Source organism: Erpetoichthys calabaricus, chromosome 3, assembly GCF_900747795.2.
Source record: "Erpetoichthys calabaricus chromosome 3, fErpCal1.3, whole genome shotgun sequence".
Classification (NCBI taxonomy): domain Eukaryota; kingdom Metazoa; phylum Chordata; class Cladistia; order Polypteriformes; family Polypteridae; genus Erpetoichthys; species Erpetoichthys calabaricus.
The window spans coordinates 289,789,097-289,815,816 of NC_041396.2; the positions used below are offsets into that span (position 1 = coordinate 289,789,097).

At 42.5% G+C, this 26,720-nt stretch overlaps 2 protein-coding genes across 2 annotated transcripts in view; one reads left to right on the forward strand and one right to left on the reverse strand.

The window, feature by feature from the left end:
• Positions 1 to 19,085, reverse strand: part of LOC114649574 (anti-Muellerian hormone type-2 receptor-like) — a 71,868-nt gene extending 52,783 nt beyond the window's left edge. Inside the window, exons 1-3 of the mRNA XM_051924358.1 lie at positions 18,786 to 19,085; positions 13,849 to 14,040; positions 1,212 to 1,342 (exon numbers count right to left, since the gene is read on the reverse strand). Coding sequence (XP_051780318.1) covers positions 1,212 to 1,342; positions 13,849 to 14,040; positions 18,786 to 18,795 — 333 coding nt within the window. The 5' untranslated portion in view covers positions 18,796 to 19,085. The remainder of the gene's footprint in view (positions 1 to 1,211; positions 1,343 to 13,848; positions 14,041 to 18,785) is intronic.
• Positions 19,086 to 25,524: 6,439 nt separating this feature from the next.
• Positions 25,525 to 26,720, forward strand: part of LOC114647625 (cell division cycle-associated protein 7-like) — a 48,537-nt gene continuing 47,341 nt past the window's right edge. The window contains exon 1 of the mRNA XM_051924362.1: positions 25,525 to 25,615. Coding sequence (XP_051780322.1) covers positions 25,595 to 25,615 — 21 coding nt within the window. The 5' untranslated portion in view covers positions 25,525 to 25,594. The remainder of the gene's footprint in view (positions 25,616 to 26,720) is intronic.

Consider the following 26,720-nt stretch of genomic DNA (forward strand, 5'->3'; position numbering starts at 1 on the left):
ATGACGAAACTGCTGACAGCAGTGGCACAATGAATTCTTAGGTGTGCAGAAACATCTGATCTGCTCAGGTGCCAGTCAATGTTTCCAACCACACTGCTGATGCAACACAGGAGTTTATCAAAACTGAAAATGGAAGATTCTTGAACGGCCAAACCAGTCTCCTAACTTCAATCCAAAGGAGCAGGCTTTCCATATTCAAGCCCCTGAAACAAGCAGGAGCTGAAGGCTGCATTAGAGGTTTGGCAGAGCATCACCAGAGAAGATCCTCAGCACCTGCTGATATCGATAAATCACTGACTTCAAGCAGTCATTGCATGTAAAGGATATGCTTTAATAGACCTGCCATTGCGGTGTCCAAACATTATGATGGCCTGAAATGGGCGTAGTGTGTAGATAAAGTGTTGTGTAACCAAAATGTCTACAGATCCCCTTCAATGAAAATCTGCCATGTGTACTTTAATCATGCCTGAGGTGTTTGATATGTAATTTCAAACTGTGGAGCAGAAGGGTAAATCAAGAAAAAAACATGTCTTTGTCCCAAACATTATGGAGGGCACTGTATAAATCAGAGGTGGGCAATGTCAGTCCTGGAGGGCCACACAGGTTTTCATTCCATCCCAATTGCTTAATCAGAAACAAATCCTTGCCAGTCTCAGACCTTATTTAATTGTATGGCTTGTTAGTCTGCAATGTAAGGTTCTTATGCCGTAGATGTTTTCCTTTCCAAGGATATCATCCAAATGATTTGAAGCCTAAAACGGATCATTTTCAGTCTGTCATATTTTCTGCTATGCGTTTTATTAAATCAAATAGTGCATGATGAACACACACAGATGTAAATGGAAACAAGCTAGATGGAGAACTGCTGGTTGCTTTGTCATTTACTGTACATCTTACTGCTAATAAGGCGCCTTTAAAACTGAATGCAGCTGTTTAAGACTGACATTAGCAATTAAGGGTGGGGATGCTTAACAAACAAGACCACTAAAATGAAGCATCAAAATGTCACTTAAGCAATAAGGGCTTCATCAGCAATAATTGACTTCTCATTTTTGGAAGAAAAACCTGCAGCCACTACGGCTCTCCAGGACCGACATTGCCCACCCCTGTTACAAATGAAAGAACAAATGGAGCATTAGGAAGTGGAGAAAAGGTTTAAGAAATAGCAGGGCTGCCCTTAAGATCCTTGCCCCAGAACTCTGCCCTGTTACCTGATCCAGCTCCAGGCTGCTGAGGTCCAGGTGGTGTCTGTCCAGGGCTTCATCCTGCGATAATCCAGACAGCTGCATTGTGTCCACTTTTACCTGCTGAAGAGCTGGGAGCATCTGGGATGAGGATTCATCTAAAAAGATGGCAGAAATAAAATCACAACAGAAGGAATGGATCAATGGTAGAACATACTGTACAATACGCTCCGAGTATGTCATGAGCTGTTTTGGGAGGATAGAAATCAACATTTTGGAACGTTTAATTAAAAACAGCAAGCTGTTGCTGGCCTCGGTTTGAAGTTTTAAATTTTGATCAGACATAAAAATGACAATAACCATAAATGAATGCTTTGATACTCCTAAATGTAATTTGCAACTAGAAATGTATTGTCTAATCCCATCTGTGCATCCTTCCTTTACCAGCAATCTATGACCTAATTACATCTGAGTATCCTTCTGTGGCCAGAGGTTTGAAGTGTGCCACTCTGATCTATGAAGTTTTTTATATTTTATGTTATTATATAACTGCGGTGGGCTGGCATCCTGCCCGGGGTTTGTTTCCTGCCTTGCACCCTGTGTTGTCTGGGACTGGCTCCAGACCCCCGTAACCCTGTAGTTAGGATAAAGCGGGTTGGATAATGGATAGATGGATGTTATTAAACAATTGAAAAACTGTTGTTATTGTACTTTGAAATACAGACAACTATTGAACGTGGTATTAGCAACATGTCCACAGATAGAAGTTGGACAGCACTGTGTGATCGACTGATTTTATGAGACAAAAATAGACAGAAATGTTAATAAACAGTATGATACTACAGCTTTCACTTCTGTGGATGTGCAGTGCAGCCATCATGGATTTTGAGATAAAAATTAATGAGACACTCCCAACTTTTTGAGTAGGAAATCCAACACTTGGGAACTCTTAAATTCTGACATTGCAGGTCACATGGAATGCAGCATTACTCTGTCATATTCCCAGTAGGGCGACTCCCAGTTCACGACTTCCTTGATGTATTCCCATCGGGTTCTCACTACTACACTTTGTCAAAAGGCAGTCAAGGGGATTAACTAATGGAAAAGAGTTAAGTCAGAGGGTGACAAAGTGCACTAATATCTCTTCTCCCACCTCTGTAGATAACAGAAAGGAAAGAATGCCTAAAAACTAACCAGGTTCCACTTCTGCCTCCGGACCATGCCCTCCAACTGACCTCACTTCCGCCTAGTCCCCTAGGACCCTCCTCTTCCTGCCCCCTGCAAATAAAGCCAACCACTTGCCCTCCCACAGTCAGTCGCAATCTGGACTCAGTCTTTGTAGATTACTCTCTTGCCCGATTCTTGTTAAGAAGAGCCTATCCATATTACTAACCGAGAATGGAAGGCACGGACTCAGGTACACGGCGATGGGACCAGGAGACATAGTGTGCAGGCGCCTACAGCGCGCGTCTCATAAACCGCAAGCGCAGTCTAATCCACCGCAAATGAAGGAGTCACGGCTTAAAAACGAAAGAGCTCAACTAACGTAAATAAGACATGAAGCAACAACGTGCCCATAGCTAACGACTAACGACACAGCCACACAGAAAAGAGGATTCTGCACTGCACCCCAGAGTCAAACGGAAGACACTAAGGAGACCGCAAAGGTCCACAAAGGTAGTACGGAAGGCGCGAGAAAGTACGAAAGGCACATGCGCCTACAACGCGCTTCTGAACTAAACATCCTCACTACACAGCATGGTCCGGGTAATAAGAATAAACGAACTCTCCGTATTAGACGTACGGCATCCTCACACGTCCAAACCATATAGCATATGTGGATCACATTACAGTTATGCATTATTAACAGTACAACCACAGAAAACGCTCCGTATTAACAGTAAGTGCAATTATCCATATTACTAACGGTAGACAACGGATAACTAATGGAGTCACGGTCACGGCTCCAAAACGATCCAGCTCAATTAACGGAGCTACAACAACAAGCCCGCATGGATACGTAGGCACTTACAACGCGCGTCTGAAACCGCGGAAGCAAAACTGTCTCGGCTCCAAAACCAAACAGCTCGACTAACGGAGCTACAAAAGCGAGCCCGCATGGACAAATACAGTGAACATGGACGCCTACAACGCGCATCTGAAACTGCGGAAAAAAGCAGGCACGGGTTCAAAATGAAATACCACAACTGACGGAGGTACAAAAACGAGCCCGCCTAGATAAAATCAATGAACGCAGGCGCCTACAATGCGCGTCTGCAAAGCAGGAGTTATGGACTGCATTAGATCCTACAATAGTTTGCTTTTGCATCTACCGAGGTAAATATCTGGCCACCAGCTGGCAATGGCCCATACTGCTTTCACGTATGTGGACAAATATTACATCGGATTGGAACAGTGCACCCTGAGCCAAATCACGAACGCAAATATGCACAGATCTACAGTACATGTTAGATCAAGAGGACGCAATCTATCAACGAATGAACCTCTGACGGAGCTACAAAAACGAGCCCGCATGGATACGTAGGCGCCTACAACGCGCGTCTGAAACCGTGGAAGCAAAACTGTCTCGGCTCCAAAACCAAACAGCTCGACTAACGGAGCTACAAAAGCGAGCCAGCATGGACAAATACAATGAACATGGATGGCTACAACGCGCATCTGAAACTGCGGAAGCAAAGCAGGCACAGGTTCAAAACGAAAGACCACAACTGACGAAATACAACAACTGACGGAGATACAAAAACGAGCCTGCCTAGATAAAGATACTCCATACCAAGGAGAACTTATTCAAGGACAACACACCATCTTTACTACAAATGTTGTGTATAAAGAAATATTCCAATATATCTTTCTAATGTGCCATGCTATGGGTTCTTTACTTTCTTTGTTCATCATCTACACCTTTACACTCCAATATATCTCATACATACATCAATGTATTTCGGGTTACCCAACACCAGGGGTTGGCGAGCGAAGCGAGCAGGGGGAGGAGCCCCCCTAGTTGTTAATAAACGGGATGGAATCCCAAACGTTTCGTTTTTGTATCTTTGTGCTTTTTCCACAAATTCCATCGCTCTCGTGCTCTCGCAGCTCAAAGTTTGTTAAAATCCCCCAAGCTCATTAAAAGAATCTTAATTTCTTTCCTTCCTTTTGTGGGCCACACTTATCTTTTGTCTCAATCGCACCCGTCTTACTTTCTTACATATTGGATCTCTCCAACCACTGACCTTTCACAATTTGATCTCTCCAAAAACTAAACCCCTTCCCTGCACCTGCTACTGCACATAAATCCTTTTTCTTCCTCCCTTGCTGCTCCTCCTGGCCCCAGTTGTATTACATTTATTAACTGATCACCCATTCCCACCCCACGGTGATTAATTCGTAAAGTTCCTATATGAAAATAACAGACTACATAACAGCCAAGCTGGGTTTATGAGAGGATCTTGAAAAATCAATCTTTTAGATTTTTTTGAACAGGCAACGTCAATATTTGACAAAAACGAAGCATATGACATGATGTACTTGATATGGTCATCCCACACCAAAGATTGATTCCGAAACTAACAGCTATAGGCATTAGAGGTGACCTACAAAACTAGATCTTTAGTTTGTTAACTGATAGGAAACAAAAAGTACAGATAAGAGAAGAACAGAGTTACGTCAAAAGTGGGGTCCCTCAGGGGTCTGTCCATTACTGATTTATACTAATGCTATGGATTTAGATCCATTTGCTAAAGTTGTGAAATTTGCAGATAATGCTAAAACTGTAAGATTGGCAGACACTGAGGATGCAACAAAAAATTAAGAATGACTTGGACAATCTTCAGATTTGGGCAGACAGTTGGATACACTTGGACACTTGGAAAAGGTTCAGAGAAGAGCGACTAGGCTGATTCTAGGGCTACAGGGGTTGAATTATCAGGAAAGATTAACTCTTTCAGGGCGGATGTCAACTTTTGTCAACATTCAGAGGCAGAGGACAGTACTCAGCTGTGAGCTTTGACAAAACTCACCATTACGTTTTAGTTGGACTCTTTTTGTCAGAAGGAATGTTCTCTTTATTGCCTTGACCTCGATTCCCTGCGCGTGAAAAGAGTAGCAAAGAGCAAACAGCCTCTGTAACGACATCGACCAAAGTGTAATACTACGCTCTACTTATGATGCAAGTGATCCAGAGATGGATAATGAAAGGGGTCCCAGCATGAAGCTGATCGGTCCCCAGCTCATTGTGGTGCTGAACACCTTCATGTAGCTAATGCACCTTCAGGACAGCCGCTTACAATGACAGATTGCGTCTCACTGCGACTGCCACCATCGCCCACCATCCACGTAAAGACAGCAAGGCAGCCAGCCCACTGTGCATCCCTGCTGGCCATCGAGAGACACAGGCGTCTCATGCAGCAGCAGACATTTTATTCTGATTTATGTGTGACACCCTTGCTTTGCATGCTTTTCAGAAAACTTCAGAAAAAATATTCAGCCCTCAAAGGGTTAAAAGAGCTGAGCCTTTACAGTTTAAGCAAAAGAAAACGAAGAGGAGACCTGACTGAAGTGTTTAAAATTATGAAGGGAATTAGTACAGTGGGTCGAGACGGTGACTTTAAAATGAGTTCATCAAGAACACGGGGGCACAGTTGAAAACTTGTTAAGGGTAAATTTTGTACAAACATTAGGATGTTTTTCTTTACACAAAAAACGATAGACACTTGGAATAAGTGACCAAGTAGTGTGATAGACAGTAAGACCTTAGGGACTTTCAAGACTCGACTTGATGTTTTTTTGGAAGAAATAAGAGGATAGGACTGGCGAGCTTTGTTGGACTAAATGGCCTGTTCTCGTCTAGAGTGTTCTAATGTTCTAACAATGTTGCTTAATGTACAAATGTGCAAAGTGGTACAACTGAAAAAAAAGAACATCAACTATAAATACAACATGGGAGACACTGTACTGCAACCTCTGAAAAGGAATTAGGGCTTTACATTGCCCCAACATTTTCACCATCTAAGCAAAGCACAGAAGCAATTAGAAAAGAAAAGAAAATGTTAGGTTATATCATAAAAACAGTTGAATATTAAGCAAGGATTGCTATGCTCACACTATAGAATGCACTAGTGAGGCCGCATATGGAGTGTTGTGTGCAGTTCTTGTCACCAGGCTGCAAAAAAAAAAAAAAAAGCTGTGCAAATCCTGATAGATTCACACCCGTTCTGCACAGCACCAAAAGGGCCACCATACTCTACTTGTCCACAGTGATAAATCAAAGGGTATTCATCAGGAACTGCACTGTGGATGAATGGAGTGCAGTGGCCCATCAGTGCTGCAAAAAAAGGGCAGGGATCCATTGGCGTAGTCGTCAGGATTTGCACTGTATAGGGGTAAAGTGTAGTGGCCCATCAGTGCTGCACAAAAAAGGGTGGGGATCCATTGGCGTAGTCGTCAGGATTTGCACTGTAGGCGGGTTGAGTATAGTGGCCCATCAGTCCTGCACAAAAAGGGATGGGGATCCATTGGCGTAGTCGTCAGGATTTGCACTGTATAGGGGTAAAGTGTAGTGGCCCATCAGTGCTGCACAAAAAGGGATGGGGATCCATTGGCGTAGTCGTCAGGATTTGCACTGTATAGGGGTAAAGTGTAGTGGCCCATCAGTGCTGCACAAAAAAGGGTGGGGATCCATTGGCGTAGTCGTCAGGATTTGCACTGTAGGCGGGTTGAGTATAGTGGCCCATCAGTCCTGCACAAAAAGGGATGGGGATCCATTGGCGTAGTCGTCAGGATTTGCACTGTATAGGGGTAAAGTGTAGTGGCCCATCAGTGCTGCACAAAAGGGTGGGGATCCATTGGCGTAGTCGTCAGGATTTGCACTGTAGGCAGGTTGAGTATAGTGGCCCATCAGTGCTGCACAAAAAGGGATGGGGATCCATTGGCGTAGTCGTCAGGATTTGCACTGTATAGGGGTAAAGTGTAGTGGCCCATCAGTGCTGCACAAAAGGGTGGGGATCCATTGGCGTAGTCGTCAGGATTTGCACTGTAGGCAGGTTGAGTATAGTGGCCCATCAGTGCTGCACAAAAAGGGATGGGGATCCATTGGCATAGTCGTCAGGATTTGCACTGTATAGGGGTAAAGTGTAGTGGCCCATCAGTGCTGCACAAAAAAGGGTGGGGATCCATTGGCGTAGTCGTTAGGATTTGCACTGTAGACGGGTTGAGTATAGTGGCCCATCAGTCCTGCACAAAAAGGGATGGGGATCCATTGGCGTAGTCATCAGGATTTGCACTATGGAGGGGTGCAGTGTAATGGCCCATCAGTGCAGCACAAAAAAGAGTGGTGATCCATTGGCGTAATCATCAGGATTTGCACTGTATAGGGGTAGAGTGCAGTGGCCCATCAGTACTGCACAAAAAAGGCGACAGAGCACAGCTGACCTGACCAGTGACTGCTCCACTTGCAGTGTTTACATGCAGAGTGCAGGATCAGTGGGAGTTCTCCTATCGCTTATGGCTTAAAGGACCTCATCATCAGTTCTAAATACAGTAGAAAACACAACTAGAGAAGGGGTCCCAAAACCCTTACCACTGCAACTGAGTTTAGAATTATAGGTGGTTTAAGTTTGGGCCTCTTCTCGTAGGGACTTACGGGTCTCTGTACTTGTTCCCACAAGACCATTTCTGTGCACACTCAGATCTTACTCCCATGAAATAATTATTTGTTCTCACAAGACAGGAGCAGTTTTTATTCTGGACAATTCCTCTCACATCCTCTAAACCACGGGTGTCGAACTCCAGTCCTGGAGGGCCGCAGTGGCTGCAGGTTTTCATTCTAACCATCTTCTTAATTAGTGACCAGTTTTTGCTGCTAATTTACTTATTTTGCCTTAGTTTTAATTAACTTGACTCAGGCCTTTTTCCTTAATTAGTAGCTAAATAATAGACACAAAACAAGCCACCACATGACCAATTCACCTTTGCCACAATATCTGAAAATAAAGAAAGGTGAAGATCTCAGTAAGGCTGATCTCTCAGGTCACCAAAACATTTTGATGATGTTCTTAGAAAAAACAGAAAATCAACAGTTTTGGAAATGTCTGCTGTGGCAGCATGAGAGAAGCAACAAGCCATGGAATTAAATAACGGGTTTAAATAAAAGCAAGAAACGGCTTCTCATTAAGAAAGTGATTCAAGTGAAACTGGTTGGAGTTTGAAGCCTCAATTTAGCTTAACATCTGTTGGCTTGTTTCATGTCTCATTTCTGTTTGGCTGTCATTTAATGAAGAAAGAAATCAATTCAGAGCACTGAATCCTTAAAAACAGGGCTATTAAAATGAAGGGAAAAGAAGTTATTTAGTATTGAAACTGGGTCACTGATTAGGAAAAGGGTTAGAATAAAAACCTGCAGCTGCTGCGGCCCTCCAGGCCTGGAGTTCGACACCCCTGCTCTAAACACTCAATATGCTGGTATTAATTGCTGGTAGAAGATGATTAAGCTTGACATATTTTGATTTGGACACAAGAGGGGTGTAACCATAAGCTTTTCAAAAGCAGTGGATAAATCATATGACACAACACATCCAGCTAATGCCATTTTATCATCCATCCATTTTCCAACCCGCTGAATCCAAACACAGGGTCACGGGAGTCTGCTGGAGCCAATCCCAGCCAACACAGGGCACAAGGCAGGAACCAATCCTGGGCAGGGTGCCAACCCACCGCAGGACACACACAAACACACCCACACACCAAGCACACACTAGGGCCAATTTAGAATCGCCAATCCACCTAACCTGCATGTCTTTGGACTGTGGGAGGAAACCGGAGCGCCCGGAGGAAACCCACGCAGACACGGAGAGAACATGCAAACTCCACGCAGGGAGGACCCGGGAAGTGAACCCAGATCTCCTAACTGCGAGGCAGCAGCGCTACCCACTGCACCACTGTGCCGCGTCTTTGAAATCAGATGGGAGACAATGAATATCCCCTTGTGATATAATTATTCAGTTTCTGCTGTCTGAACATCTCAGCCAAGCTGTCCTATCCTGTACATTTTGGAGGTCAATGTTTAAGAAGCAGGATTTCATAAATAATAATAATAATAATAGGTTACATTTATTGAGCGCCTTTCACAAACCCAAGGTCACTTTACATACAGAGTAAAAAAAAAAAATTACACAGATGACAAAAGTTCGTAGAAGAGGAAAGTTTTCAGCTGCGATTTAAAAGTGCAGAAACAGGATCAAACTCGGAGAGACTGAGGAAGAGAGTTCCAGAATTGAGGTGCTATAGCACTGAATTACCTGGAGAGTCTGGGGTGTGGGAAGGTAAGGAGAGGACCTGAGAGAGCGAGAAAGAGTGTAAGGAGCTGAGTGAGGTAGAGGGGGGTGAGGTTATGGAGGGCTTTGAAGGTGAGAAGCAGAATCTTGAATTTACTCCTTGATTGGTAACCAGTGAAGCTGGGAGAGAACAGGAGAGATGTGAGCAAAATGCTTTCTGTGGAGTTCTGAATATAATGTAGCTTCTGTATAGATTTTGCAGGAATTACAGTAATCAATACGAGACATTATGAAACAATGAACCAGAGTTTGAGCATCAGACAAGGACAGAAATGGACGGAGGCGGGCAATGTTACGGAGATGATAGAATGAAATTTTGGAAAGAGACCTCATGTGTAGCTCAAAGTTAAGTGATGAATCAAACAAAACACCAAGATTTCTGACAACAGGAGCAGGTGTGACAAGCGGACCATCAACAGAAACAGAGAAATTGGAAGCCTTAGAAAGTTGGGATTTTGGACCTACCAGTAACACTTCAGTTTTACTGGCATTAAGTTTGAGAAAGTTTTTTTCCATTCATAGCTTAAGATCAGTGAATCATTCCGTGAGTGTGCTGGGAGGTGAATCTGTAGGGGAGTCTGTACTAAGATATAGCTGTATATCGTCTGCATAACATCTGCAAATAATCTGACCCAAAGGAAGAATATAAAGTAGAAAAAGTAATGGCCAAAGGACTAAACCCTGAGGGACACCACGCGACACAGGTGAGGTGGAGGATTTCTATCGGCCAAGTGTGACAAACTGTTAGAAAGATATGATGTGAGCCATTGGAGGGCTAAGCCAGAGATGCCTGCAGCAGAGAGACGTGACAGGAGGATTTCATAGTTAACAGTGTCAAATGCTGCACTTAAGTCAAGAAGAAGGAGAATATTAAGGTAACCGCAATCTGCGGACCGGAGAAGATCATTGACTACACAGAGAAGAGCTGTCTCAGTGCTGTGCTGTGTACGAAAGCCAGACTGAAAAGGCTCATAGAGTGTATTGTCTAGAAGAAAAGCATGGAGTTGTGTAGCAACCACGCGTTCCATCACCTTAGCCAAAAAAGGGAGATTAAAGATAGGCCTGTAACTGGAGAGAAAGGAAGGATCCAGGTCAGGTTTTTTAAGGATTGGGGTAACTGCAGCAGTTTTGAGGGCAGTAGGGACAGAACCTGAAATGAAACATGCATTTACCAATGAGGCAATAAGAATCCTAATTATGGATGAGCATGTCTTAAGCACTGCGGTGGGTTGGCACCCTGCCCGGGATTGGTTCCTGCCTTGTGCTCTGTGTTGGCTGGGATTGGCTCCAGCAGACCCCCGTGACCCTGTGTTCGGATTCAGCGGGTTGGAAAATGGATGGATGGATGGATGTCTTAAGCAGAGAAGTGGGGGTAGGATCAAGAAGACAGGAGGAGGCATTAGACTTATTAATAAGTTCAGAGATGGCAAGAGAGTCAACAGATGAGAAACAAGCGAGGCTTGATGATGGAGATGGCAGATCAGAATGAGTGAGTGACTGCGGTGTGGAGAGGAAACTGTGATAGATTTGATCAATTTTGGTATTAAAGAAATGTAAGAAAGCCTGACACTGTTCAGTTGTGTTGGGGCCTGCCAGAGGAGGGGGTTGGAGGAGTTTATTAACAGTTCTAAAAAGAGTTCTAGGCCTAGACTTAGCACCATTTATGATGGAGGAATAATAGTTGGAGCGAGCAGTGTTAAGGGCATCCCTATATTTAAGTAGGTGCTCAGTGTAAAGCTGTGAATGAACTACGAGGCCCGTGTTCTTATAAAGCCCTTCAAGACGCCGGCTAGTGGCTTTCATAGTTCTGAGCTCACCGGTGTACCAGGGACAAGAGTGGGAGGCTGGAACATACCCAGTCCTTAAGGGAGCAAAGTTATCTAACAGTTGGGAAACACAGCTGTTATAAAGGGAAACCATGTTTTCAGGAGAGGGAACACTATGCAATTCAGAAAGAGACGAAGACAGAAGGGAAGCAGCAAACAAATCAGAATTAACAGACCTAATGTTGCAATAGGAGACAGACTTTTTCTTAACAGATTTAGTGATAACAATGCTAAAGTTACATTCAATAATCTTATGATCAGAAATACCAGAGACTGAACCTGAGACAGAGACATTAGTCAAGCCATTTGAACAAAGCAAGTCAAGAATATGACCCTGAGTATGAGTGGGGAAATCCACATGCTGTGTTAAGTCAAAACAATCCAAAGTTGAGATGAATTCAGCTGTAAGAGAGCAGTTGATATCAACATGAATATTAAAATCACCAAGTAAAATTACAGCAGGGCAAAGAGATGAGATGACAGTGAGAAGTTCATTAAATTCAGACAGAAAGTTCACCACAGATTTGGGAGGGCGATAAACTAACAACAGCAGTACAGGAGGGGAGGAAACCATTTTAACAGCAATACAGAGTAATATGAAAAAGTTTGGGAACCCCTCTTAATTCTTTGGATTTTTGTTTATCATTGGCTGAGCTTTCAAAGTAGCAACTTCCTTTTCATATATGACATGCCTTATGGAAACAGTAGTATTTCAGTAGTGACATTAAGTTTATTGGATTAACAGAAAATATGCAATATGCATCATAACAAAATTAGACAATTGCATAAATTTGCGGACCCCAACAGAGATATGACATCAAAACTTAGTTGAGCCTCCTTTTGCAAATATAACAGCCTCTAGATGCTGTCCTCCTATAGCCTCTGATGAGTATCTGGATTCTGGATGGAGGTATTTTTGACCATTCTTCCATACAAAATCTCTCCAGTTCAGTTAAATTTGATGGATGCCGAGCATAGACAGCCTACTTCAAATCATCCCATAGATTTTCGATGATATTCAAGTCAGGGGACTGTGATGGCCATTCCAGAACATTGTATTTCTCCCTCTGCATGAATGCCTTTGTAGATTTCCAAATGTGTTTTGGGTCATTGTCTTGTTGGAATATCCAATCCCTGCATAACTTCAGTTTTGTGACTGATGCTTGAAGATTATCCTGAAGAATGTGTTGATATTGGGTTGAATTCATCCGACCCTCGACTTTAACAAAGGCCCCAGTCCCTGAACTAGCCACACAGCCCCACAGCATGATGGAACCTCCACCAAATTTGACAGTAGGTAGCAGGTGTTCTTCTTCCGCCATGCAAAGAGCTTTTTGTTATGACCAAATAACTCAACTTTGTCTCATCAGTCCAAAGCACTTTGTTCCAAAATTAATCTGGCTTGTCTAAATGAGCATTGGCATACAACAAGCGACTCTGTTTGTGGTGTGAGTGCAGAAAGGGCTTCTTTCTCATCACCCAGCCATACAGATGTTCTTTGTACAGATACACCATCAGCAGCAAGATGTTCTTGCAGGTCTTTGGAGGTGATCTGTGGGTTGTCTGTAACCATTCTCACAATCCTGCTCATATGCCGCTCCTGTATTTTTCTTGGCCTGCCAGACCTGCTGGGTTTAACAGCAACTGTGCCTGTGGCCTTCCATTTCCTGATTCCATTCCTTACAGTTGATTCCATTCCTTACAGTTGAAACTGACAGTTTAAACCTCTGAGGTAGCTTTTTGTAGCCTTCTCCTAAACCATGAGACTGAACAATCTTTGTTTTCAGATCTTTTGAGAGTTGCTTTGAGGATCCCATGCTGTCACTCTTCAGAGGAGAGTCAAAGGGAAGGCAGCACAACTTGCAATTGACCACCTTAAATCCCTTTATATCTCATGATTGGACACACCTGTCTATGAAGTTCAAGGCTTAACAAGCTCATCCAACCAATTTTGTGTTGCCAGTAATCAGCATTGAGCAGTGACAGGCATTCAAATCAGCAAAATGACAAGGGGACCCAAATTTTTGCACAGCCAGTTTTTCACATTTGATTTAATTTCATACAACTAAATACTGCGTCACTAAAAATCTTTGTTCGGGAAAACACCCCAGTACTCAGATGTTCCTAGGAAATGAAAGACATACTACTGTTATCTTTTTTGTTGAAAGGAGAGTCAATTATTATGCAGGCTGAGAGGGGTTCCCAGACTTTTTCATATGATTGTATTCAAAAGATGTGACTTCAAAAAAGGAGAGTTCCTTCATTGTCAATGTAGATCTATAAACCACAGCCAGGCCACCCCCATAGCTAATGGACCTTCCACCTTCTCTAGATAAGTGGCAGACAGCACTGCCCCAGGCGCACAGCGGCCACTGTGTCTCTCTTTTTTATCTGGTCATCTCAGCCACTAGATGGCCATCACTGCTCCTAACTTCACAAGCAAAATGATCAAACCTTAAGTGGACAAACAGGCCCCCCCACTTCCCCAATTACCTGCACTGGTAGTTCCTCCTGCAAGGACAAAATCTAAGAGGCACCGGAAGGGTCCAAAACAGAAAGGTGAAGGAGTGTTTCGCTTAACATGCAGCGTCCACAGAATTAGGGCAATCACAAGGATCATCAGCAGACACAGCAAACCTATGAGCACCTTCAGCCCATCTGTAACCTGCAACTCACTGGCGGAATCTGAAAAAAAGGTAAGAAGATGTAAGTTTAGGTAGAGATGAGGGTTTTAAAAAGCTGCAATGCTACGACCAAATGCTGACATGTACAGAATAATAAGAAAGAGCAGCAAAATCTGTTACTGAGATCTGAAATGGAATCAACTGCAGGTCAGTGTGGAGCTTTGTGAAAATGTGGAATCTACAGTGGATTCTGAAAATATTCAGACCCCTTCACTTTTTACATATTTTGTTATGTTGCAGCCTTTTGTTAAAATCATTTTAATTTCTTTTTCCCCACATGAAGAAACATGCAGTATGACAAATCAAACCTTTTAGAAATGTATGCAAATATATTGGAAATAAAAACTGAACTATTCCATTGAGGTTCGCTTCCTGGGTCCTCCCTTGCGTGAAGTTTGCATGTTCTCCCCGTGTCTGCGTTGGTTTCCTCTGGGTCCTCCGTTTTCCTCCCACAGTCCAAAGTCATGCAGGTTAGGTGCATTGTGTGTGCTTGGTGTGTGGGTGTGTGTGTATGTGGATGTGTGTGTGTGCCCTGCGGTGGCCTGGCGCCATGCCCAGGGCTTGTTCCTGCCTTGCTCCCTGTGTTGGCCTCTGATTGGCTCCAGCAGACCCATGTGACCCTGTGTTAGGATATAGCTGGTTGGACAATGACCGACTGACTGACTGACTATTCCATTGACACAAACAATTTAGACCCTTACCTTGGCATGTGAAATCTGCCTCAGTGCTACATCCATTTCTACTGATCATCACTGAGATGGTCCTATTTTATTTTCTACATATCATCATCCTATAGGAGCTATTTTCAGGAAATGTAAAATATTTTTTTTCACTGCTATGCCGATGATACACAGGTTTATATTTCTGTTTTGTAACTCTGCAATTAATCGACTGCACAATTGTCTTTATGTACTAAAGATTCTAGATGGTAGACAATTCTCTAAATCTCAATCAAAGTAAAACGGAATTTATTATCTATCTATCTATCTATCTATCTATCTATCTATCTATCTATCTATCTATCTATCTATCTATCTATCTATCTATCTATCTATCTATCTATCTATCTATCTATCTATCTATCTATCTGAATTTGCAAAAAAAGAACCTAAAGGACTCTCAGACTGTGAGAAACAACATTCTGTGGTTTGATGTAATCCACATCAGCATCAGAGGTGTGACCAGAACATCATGTGTGGGTGGGCATTTGGCTTGTCTGGGGGGGCAAAAAATATCCATCCATCCATCCCCATTTTTGTAGGGGAGTCAATTAATAATAACAACATAGTTTTATATAACATATAAAAGCAAAAATTGTGGCATAAATCATAACCTATTGTTCAATAAAATGAACAGAGGCAATGGAACTTGTATTATTATTTTTTGTGAACAAACATAGAACTACATCTACAAGGTAAATATCAATAAATATCAATAAAGTCAAATGTATACAACATATGAGAGCAAGAACAGAAACGTGGCTTATTGTAGTCATGGGAGGCCATAGGACATCAGTGTTTAACCTGGATATTATCTACAGGACCAGTCTGCGGTTACTCTTGGCAAATTCTGAAATAAATTCATTCATGTTTAGATTTTCTGTGATGTTTTTCTCATGTGCCAGAATGACTAAATTTCTCTTCCTTGAATGCAGCATTGTTCGGCGGAGTGGAGTGAGAATGCGGTTCAAAGTAGAGAAAGAGCTTTCTCATGCAGCTGAAGACACACCAATGAGTGCTGTGATGCAGACATGGCTCTGACGTGCGGGATACTAGACACTAGTGATGGGTCGTTCTTGAACGATTCGTTCATTTTGAACGAATCTTTAATGTGACTCGGGAAGAACGAGTCGTCTCGTGGGAGTGATTCGTTCAGTCGCGCATGCGCATTTGTGCAACTTTCTATAGTTTTTTTTGAGTCTTTGGGTTTTTCGAGTCGTTCGTTCATCACGTGACAGCCCCATAAGCTTAACCAACTCAGTCTGAGCCGGAAAGAGAATTGATTAGTTCATCTCTCGAGTCTTCGGTTTGAGTCGTTCGTTCATCACGTGACAGTCCCATAAACTTAACCTAAGCAGTCTGAGCCGGAAAGAGAATTGATTAGTTCATTCCTCGAGTCTTTCGAGTCGTTCGTTCTTTTGTCACGTGACCACTTACCGGCTCAGTAGTAGCGAATCATAGACTAAAGAACCAGGTAAACAATTAATTAATATTTTCTGTTACTTATACCATTATAGTTTTGTCTTGTTTGTAGTGTGATCAACATTTGTGTAAGCAGTAGATGTGTTAGGGAGCTAACAGGTAACATTTTAATTATATTTTGCTAAAATGAACGAAATTAATGAAATGACTCGAAAAAAGATTCGTTCATTTTGCTGAACGAGACTCAAAGGTCCGAGTCGGTAAAATGATCCGAACTTCCCATCACTAATTGGAAAAAAGCTCTTAAAAAAGACGGTGGCGGCTTCCACAAACACGTGTCTACTAGACACGTGTTTGTGGAAGCCGCCACCGTCTTTTTTAAGAGCTTTTTTCCAATTAGTGTAGCCGTGTTTGGTGAATATGTCCTCGCGGTCTGAATTGGAAACACTAAATTTGTAGCAGGCAAAGAAAAAGCTGGCATCACGGACAACAGAATATTCAAGCCATGGTCGAGACTGATACCAGCTTGCACTAAAACATCTGAGTGTCTTTCCGAATGCGCGCTTGGGATAATTAAAATGGGCTGGGATGTGCTATCCATATTTAAGTCAGGCAGACCGGACTGTATATTTTGTTGAAGGCAGAGGTTTGGAGTACCCGACACGGGCGCAGAGCTGGAGGATTGTGTAGGCTTATCTACATCTTTTGGGGTTTCAGTTCCCGATGTGGGTGCGCTGTGCTCCGTGTTGGTAGCAGTGGTGCCTGGCTCAACCGTGGAGCCAGCAGCTTGCAGAGGGTCAGAGGTTGAAGATGTCTGCTTTTTAATAAGTCACCTATGCATAGCCTTTGGTGTTACCAACCAGAAAATAAAAGAAGAATGGAACGTATACGCTGTTTTAATTAAAGAATGCGGTCAACAGTTCAAAACGTGCTGCAAAATGTGCGGTGAAGTGAACTGTGAGCAGCACGGTGCCTGTCTAGTGGAGGAGACACTGACGGATACGCCCCAAATTCAAACGGGCCGAACGGAAAGCAACTCAGTTTTGAAAATCAAATGTTATTCTTCTCCAGGGTTTTCATTGGACAGACAGAGCATTTCACAGGGGGGGCACGGCTTGTCTCTGGGGGGGCAGTGCCCACCCCAGCCCAAAGTGGTCACGCCTCTGATCAGCATCATGTCTGGAGTAAAGCAGGACCTGCCTCTGCGTTGCCATTCCAATGGTGAAGCATGGTGGTGGCAGCTTCATGCTGTTGGGTTGTTTTTCAATGTCAGGGTCTGCGAAACTAGTCATGTTTGAGGAAAAGCTGAACAGAGCAGAGTACAGAGATGTCCTTACAGTAATGAAGACCTGCTACAGAGCACTCGGGACCTCAGACTGGGCTGAAGGTTTAATGACCCTGAGCACAAATCAAAGACAATACACTAGTGGCTTCAGGACAACTCTGTGAATGTCCTTGAGTGGCCCAGCAAGAGCCTGGGCTTGAACCCAGTTGAACATTTCTGGAAAGACCTGACAATAGCCAACCACTGATGGTCTCCATTCAACCGGACGGAACTTGAGAGAATTTGCAGAGAAGAATGTCAGAAAATCCCCAAATCCAGGGGTGTGAAGCTTTTCTTGTCAAACCCAAGAAGACTTCAGGCTGGAATTTCTGCCAATGGTGCTTCAATTCAATTGAATGAAATCAATGGGATATCTCAGGTTTTTTTTTTAAGTTTTAATAAATTAGCAAACATTCCAAAAATCCTGTTTTCATTTTGTCATCCTGGGGTCCTGAGCATTACTCGATGAAGGAAAAAACGAATGTGAACAATTTCAGCAGAAGAGTGCAACATAACAAAATATGAAAAAAGTACAGATGTCTGAAGACTCTCTGAACGCACTGTAAGGCGCTATATGTAAAATGTTGAAAGTTGCCTGCCAATAACGATTAACAAATGTGATTCAGGATTTCATGGGAGACGCTACATGAGATGAAATATAATTGGGGATCTGATTTAAATAAAGGTCTAATAAACTGAATGGAGGGCCTGTAGTTTAGAAATTCACATACTCCAGCAGCAGCATACTGATATATAAAACCAATATTAAATTAAAGATTGATAACAATGTTGGTAAAAACAGACAATAACTTTGAATAATGTTAACATTTTAATGGGTGGAATTGAAGAGTCACATAGTTTGGGGGAGGAACGATCTCCTCAGTCTGTCAGTGTTTAGAAGTGTTTAGCAGGGTAGCAGGGTTTGGCTTGCTGGTGGTGGAGGAGGAGGAGGAAGGGGAGGAGATGCTGTGTGTTTTAAAGAAGGAGAAGAGCTGTGGAAAAATGTTCAAGGTCTCTAAGTGATGAGCAGCCGGGGGAGGTCACCCGCAGGTGGAGAATACAGATAAAGAGGAAAACGAAAATGTTTTTAATGAAGTCTCACTCTCACATCTGCTCATAAAAATGAGGCTCCTAACACGTCATTGGCACAACTATGAAGGCAGGTGCAGGGAACTTAATGAACAGAAAAACATCCCAACACGAGATTAACTGACTTTTACTTTATGAAATGTCTGGGGAAAAAAAAAATTAAAAAGGAAACGAAAAGATGAATAACCTCACCTGTCATCATCTTGGAAATGTTTGAGTTGCACAGATCTGAGTTGCAATAACAAATTGTGTAGTTGAGGGGTTTCAGACGGGTGAAGACGCATTGCGGCTCCCAACAGAAGTTATCAACTTCAGTGCAGGCTGGAGACAAAGTGAGAAATGGGCATCAGATCCACAGGTACCCATCATGGCTGGCGCAGCTCTGTCTGTCTCTGTAGTTTTGTATTTTGTATAATGCCTTTCATTTCTTTCTATTTATCACAGTGGTTCTCAACCTTTACTTCTCCTGGATCCCCCCAGCGTTCTACAAGAACACGTCAAGCCACCCTACACAGCTCATGATTTTAACCCTCTTGCTCTTTGGCTGTGGGTGCTCGTTTCTGAGCTCACATTTATTGTGGGACACCTTCAAGGCTCTTGAACACTAAACACTAAGAGTCGAGAGAGGGATGCTGTTTCTAACACCTTCCTCCATCCATCCACAGTTCTGAGGGGCAAATCTTGTGTCCTGCAACACTCCCCCTCCAAACCCAGAAGTTTCACCCCTTCCAGAGAACCCACTATACAGTATATACTGTTGTCACGTGTGACATTTGGGAGGCAGCTTAAGGGCTCAGTTGATGGTAATTACCCGTTGAACCAGAGGCTGGCGCTGTGTGCTAATGTCTTCTTTTTTTCTCTTTCTGCAGACCGGAAGATTGACGGCTCTACCATCCCTTCCGATGTCTGGCCTATCCTGGACCTGCCCCTTCCTGCTGGAAGCTCATAAGACTGGAAGTTTGGCCATCTTAGGGGCATCACTTTGGTGTTTTTTTTTTTGGGAAAGTCTGTTGTTTCTTGTTGTTTTTGGCTATATACGGGCACAGCTTGCCCAACCCATTTTTATTTGTACTTCCTCTTTCTTAAAGTGGTGTAGTCGGTAGGATCATGCCGGAAGAGAAAGAAGAGCAGGACCTCTTTTGTAACTGATGAGGGTACTGCAATCCTTAAAAATCCAGGCAGGAAGGGGCAGGTCCAGGAGACCGGGGCATTGAAAGTGACGTCAGAGATGGTAGGGCCGTCAATCGTCCAGTCTGCAGAGGGAGAAAAACAAAAGGCATTAGCACACAGCGCCAACCCTTGGTTCGGCAGGTAATTACCATCAACTGAGCCCATAAGCTGTCTCCCATTTGCACATGTGGGACAATATATAGCAGCCATCCACTTTGGTACCTGTGACTGAGGGAGTTGGAGCTCCCACTCGGCCGCATTAGGAGTCCTACCTTAAACCACAGCTCCATGACCTGGCAGGTACAACAACTCTCCATGCTGTCCTTCTCTCTGTCCATACAATTTACAAAAGCAAGTTTGCTACTAACGCTGCCATACCCACTGTGTTTTTTTGAATGCATAATGGAAAATTTGAAAATGCCCATTTCAAAAACTGTCTGTATATTTTATTAAATAAGCTATTTTTACAAGATTTTTAAATCATAACGTAAAATGATTACCAGTAATTATCAAAACACAGAATTTATCATGGCAGATATTTTTGATGACAAGAAAAGCTCCTCATCACTCACGCAGCTTAAGTATTACTTTTTAAATTAATTAAATTAAATAAATTAATTATGTATTTTTAAAATTAAAAAAATCAAAAGTCATTTTTATATTGCAGAATTAATTGCTGCAGTGGAGTGTTTCCATCAGTGACAGTCACATTTAATTATTTTCAATCAACTTTTGGCTGCCATTGAAATTTACTGGGGCCTCCTAGTGGGCTGTGACCCCCACCCCCAGGTTGAGAACCACTGATATTTTCTGTACTAAATAGTACTTACAGTATCGTATCTACTTATCAACACATTTACATCTATCTATCTATCTATCTATCTATCTATCTATCATATAGTGCCTTTCATATCTATCTATCTATCTATCATATAGTGCCTTTCATATCTATCTATCTATCTATCTATCTATCTATCTATCTATCTATCTATCAATCATATAGTGCCTTTCATATCTATCTATCATATAGTGCCTTTCATATCTATCTATCTATTATATAGTGCCTTTCATATCTATCTATCTATTATATAGTGCCTTTCATATCTATCTATCTATCATATAGTGCCTTTCATATCTATCTATCATATAGTGCCTTTCATATCTATCTATCTATCTATCTATCTATCTATCTATCTATCATATAGTGCCTTTCATATCTATCTATCTATCTTTTTTTCCCCTTCCGAGATGATACCTTGCATAACAGGTATGACATGGCCATCCAGCAGTTGAAATGCCCCATAGCAGCACTTTGTCCTCAGGCAGTGCTGGACAGAGCCAATGACATTTCCATTCTGAAGTGTTGAGAGCTCTGCTGGAGGTTCCAAATAGGCACACCTTCTACCTGCTATAAAAAAAAAAAAATGTCAAGCATAATCAGAGTCGGGCGGCACGGTGGCGCAGTGGTAGCACTGCTGCCTCGCAGTAAGGAGACCCAGGTTCGCTTCCCGGGTCCTCTCTGCATGGAGTTTGCATATTCTCTCCGTGTCTGCGTGGGTTTCCTCCGGGTACTCCGGTTTCCTCCCACAGTCCAAAGACATGCTGGTTATGGCCATTTGCAATCTTAAAATTGTCGTGGGTGTGTCTGCACTGTGGTGGGCTGGCGTCCTGCCCGGGGTTTGTTCCTGCCTTGCTCCCTGTGCTGGCTGGGATTGGCTCCAGCAGACCCCCGCAACCCTGTGTTAGGATATAGCGAGTTGGAAAATGACTGACTTACTGATAATCAGAGTCCAAAGAAACACACAATAGATAGACATTAATGTCCTGCTTTACTCCAGACATAATACTAATGAGGATTTATCAAATCAGAGAATGTTGTTACTCACAGTCTTTTAAGTTCCTTTTTGCAAATTCCGATAGATAGATAGATAGATAGATAGATAGATAGATAGATAGATAGATAGATAGATAGATAGATAGATAGATAGATAGATAGATAGATATGAAAGCGGCGCACTGGCAAAAGGGCTAGCGACATATCCAGGGATTCACTTGAACTAGTCCGAGACTCGCCCTGATGTACTCAGGCAGGTTTGATTGAGTCTTTACAGTAACCGCTGTCTATGTGTGTGTGTGTGAGAGAGAGAGAGAGAGAGAGAGAGAGAGAGAGAGAGAGAGAGAGAGAGAGAGATCAGCTAATGAGTGCACACGCGAGAATACACGGGAGGGGGCATTTAATTCAGACTATGATTATAATGAGAGAGCGCCGTTAACGCAAGTAAACCCGAGGGGGACAACGTCGATGAACTATGATGATACTGAGTGGACACCGTTACGCGCTGGGCGCCGTTTATTACAATAAAAGTGCGCATGCTCCGTACGCATGGGACGCGCGCTTCATTAAAGTCCGCTGTATGTACACTAAAGGGCGCCGTTTGTCCTATTAAAGGGGCGCGTGCTCCGGACACCGAGGGGCAACCACATGTAGTCGAAGTCTAATAATAGCGACTATCCGTTATGGACAACGAGGAGCGACGTACTCGTCCACCCCACCTATAGGACACCAAATTGGCTTCGAGCGGCACTGACTCCATCTAAGCAAACTTCATTGTATACTGTGTAGCGTCATTGTACGTCAAACCAAATCAAGTACACTTATTTAGACACATTTTAAAATTCAGAGCTAAGAAGTACTTGACATGGAAAAACAAGATAGTTATTATGTGTTAATTATATCTATATAAAGCTTTTTTCACTACTTAAAGCATTTTATATAAACAGAAGGTAACTGTTCAATCGCCACAAATGTGCAGTTGGTTGATGCGACGCTGCTTAAGTTGTTTCTGCATTTTAAGGCAAACAGTCGTAGACGGAAGCTAAACCTGCTGCTCTCCACCTGGTGGATTCACATCCTTCAAGATACATGCAATTAAGTCGCGAGGAACAGTCGGTTTTACACCTCTTACCGCCCGTGGAGGTTGCGTGAAGTGCCGGGACTGCATAACGTGAGTACAAAAAGAAGCCTCGGTACTCCAAACGACAACACCGACAAATGTGGACCGGGGCCGCTTCAAGGTCTGGAGCGCATTGACCTGCTTAGGGTCACAGTGTGGATCGAAAGCAACCTTGAAGTTTCCATGCAAGCTCCTCTAACCTCTGCTTTGTTCAATTTATTTGGTTTAGCAGGCGCCGCGATAGTAGCGAACACTTTAACCTCCACTTTGCTGCTTTTATTACACTTACAAATCTCTTTAGTTTCATATCATATATACATACGCAATATAAAGTATTGCTTTACCTTCATTTAAAAGAGCCGACTGCATCTCGTCCCCAGCTGGCCAGACAATCGTGCCGCTGGATTGCCGGAGGAGAGAGGCTCCCACGCTGCGCGCCCTTTGAGAAACCACAGCACAGAAGATAAGGCTGGAGCCCCGTCAACGGTAACAAGAAGGGCTATAATGATGTTTTCGACTTTTATTTTTAAACTGCCAAAAGGAAGGTCGTGAGATGAAACACTGAAACATTCCAGAAGTAGACGTGTTTGCTTTTAGAGGACGCTATTGCTCTGGGGCGATTTCGCCCTGGCGCTTTGGTATTGAGCTCATTTATAATCCGACCCGCTACTGTAAAGAAAGCTGTGCTTAGCAGGAGATGTGTGCTGTGAACAGCGCTACTTATTTCAATCAAAAAGCTAGCTGATCGCTTTGTAGATCTTTATAAAGTCATATGAAAAAGTTTCGGAACCCCTCTTAATTCTTTGGATTTTTGTTTATCATTGGCTGTAGCAACTTCCTTTTAATATATGGCATGCCTTATGGAAACAGTAGCATTTCAGCAGTGACATTAAGTTTATTAGATTAACAGAAAATATGCAATACGCATCATAACAAAATTGGACAGGTGCATAAATCTGGGCACCCCAACAGAGATATGACATCAATACTTAGTTGAGCCTCCTTTTACAAATATAACAGCCTCTAGACGCTGTCCTCCTATAGCCTCTGACGAGTGTCTGGATTCAGGATGAAGGTATTTATGACCATTCTTCCATACACAATCTCTCCAGTTCAGTTCAATTTGATGGCTGCCGAGCATGGACAGCCTGCTTCAAATCATCCCATAGATTTTCAATGATATTCAAGTCAGGGGACTGTGACGGCCATTCCAGAACATTGTACTTCTCCCTCTGCATGAATGCCTTTGTAGATTTCGAACTGTGTTTTGGGTCATTGCCTTGTTGGAATATCCAACCCCTGCATAACTTCAACTTTGTGACTGATGCTTGAACATTATCCTGAAGAATTTGTTGATATTAGGTTGAATTCATCTGACCCTCAACTTTAACAAGGGCCCCAGTCCCTGAACTAGCCACACAGCCCCACAGCATGATGGAACCTCCACCAAATTTGCAAAGCGCTGTTTGTTCTGACCAAATAACTCAATTTTTGTCTTATCAGTCCAAAGCACTTTGTTCCAAAATGAATCTGGCTTGTCTAAATGAGCATTTGCATACAACAAGCAACTGTTTGTGGTGTGAGTACAGAAAGGGCTTCTTACTCATCACCCTGCCATACAGATGTTCTTTGTGCAAATTGCGCTGAATTGTAGAACGATGTACAGATACACCATCTGCAGCAAGATGTTCTTGCAGGTCTTTGGAGGTGATCTGTCTGTTGTCTGTAACCATTCTCACAATCCTGCTCATATGCCACTCCTGTATTTTTCCTGGCCTGCCAGACCTGCTGGGTTTAACAGCAACTGTGCCTGTGGCCTTCCATTTCCTGATTCCATTCCTTACAGTTGAAACTGACAGTTTAAACCTCTGAGATAGCTTTTTGTAGCCTTCCCCTAAACCAGGAGACTGAACAATCTTTGTTTTCAGATCTTTTGAGAGTTGCTTTGAGGATCCCATGCTGTCACTCTTCAGAGGAGAGTCAAAGGGAAGCACAACTTGCAATTGACCACCTTAAATACCTTTATATCTCATGATTGGACACACCTGTCTATGAAGGTCAAGGCTTAACGAGCTAATGCAACCAATTTGGTGTTGTAAGTAATCAGCATTGAGCAGTGACAGGCATTCAAATCAGCAAAAATTTTTGTTACTTATCTATCTATCTATCTATCTATCTATCTATCTATCTATCTATCTATCTATCTATCTATCTATCATAAAAATGTCTTCAACACCTACGTATCCCTCTATCCTTATATCTGTCTTTTTCTTATAATGGTATAGCTAGACTGATCTGAAAAGCACAATAATGTAAAATATGATATGTTAAATATACGTTTTAAGCGCTGTTTATAGATAGAATTACAGAGACATATAAAAAGTAATATATAGGCTAGGTAAATGTGAAAGGCACTATATAAAAGGTAGGTCTATAGATAAATGTGAAAGGCACTTTAATATAAATACAAAATCGATGTGAAAGGCACTATATAATAAGTATAAAGATGCGAAAGACACTATATAATAGACAGTTAGTTGTGAAAGGCGCTATAATATACATTGATTATTAAAATTGATTAAAAGATGCGAAAAGAAAGAAAGAAAGAAAGAAAGAAAGAAAGAAAGGTATGCGACTCTGCTTTGGCAGGTTACCCAGGTGGACCTGTAGGGGTGTATGATGTCCCCATCCCTTTGTGAGGGACTTGCTTTTTCATTTCGGTTCCCAATCTACTCATCCTCTGGGCCTAGCAGTCTGCCCCACTGGGTGTTGAGTTTCGATGGCGGCCGCGTGACCACAGCGCGCGTGTCTCTTTAAATTCCACGATTGACCGGCGGCTGCAGGTGTGCTGGTGGGTTTTGCTCAGCAGTGGACGGAATGGCTGATCTTTCGAAAGAGGTACTGGGATTTTGCTTTATTTGTGAATTTTCATATTTACGACTGACCGAGTCGAGTACGTTATACATAAATATACAGGGGAAATGTTAATTTAGCAACATGTTTGCTTGGTTATCTTAAAGAGAGGCACTTTGCCTCGAACGTTTTATATTCAACAATTATTTAACTCTCGGGACGAAGCAGAGATTTCTAAAGTGAAGTCGAGCTGTGCTCCCGCAAGACCCCTACACCAGCAAAAAGCGGCCAATGCTTTTTATTTATTTATTTTTTCAGCTCCTCTGGCGTTGCATAGGTGTTCTTTATCGCGTAATATATCCAGATTTGCTGAATAAATTTACATTTCAGATTCTATATAGCATTCCAATTGACAAGATCTGCAAGTCTTTATACCCCCATCCCCTTTTTTTCTTAAATTTATTACTTTTTTTAAATCTCCAAGCTTTGCTCAGACTAAGTTTAGTTATGTTCTCATATTGAGCAGTTAAACTTTACTTGTCTGCTCCTGTTCTTCATTCTAGCTGTGGTTGTACAATTAGCTGATGCGCAGATATTGTTTTTCATTTATGTTAGTTCAATTCTACTTTGTTTTTGATTTATTTGAACAAATTTGCATCCTTCTTTATAACCGTTCTGTATTTAGTGAGTGGTGTTATCTGTTCTTGCATTGAGAGTTCGTATTGCTGTGCGAGAACAAAGTCGTTTGTATTGTTGTTTTGTAATTCTGAGGTGGCCATCTAGCTCTGTGAAGAGGGTTACGTGTGTTCTGTTTTGTGTGCTGTTGCATTTATCCCATTTTATGACACCCATTACTGCCTGTAAAAGGGTCTCGCTCTGAATTGCTTTACTCAACATTTCTTCAACTGTTTTCCCCACAAGTGTGGTGTGTTTTTCGTTCCTTGTGTGATTTTGAGCAATACAGGAAAAAACAATAATTTAACACCCGTTTAATGAAGTGGCAACTGCCAAAAATTCGTTTGGAGACTGCAGGTGAAATGCACCATGGGATAAATCGCATGAACCGGGGAGTATGAAAGAATCGCCTCAGTAAAGTGAATGGAAATGCCAACCGCTATCTCTCAGGGTTTGTTGTTAACACGTCACTCGG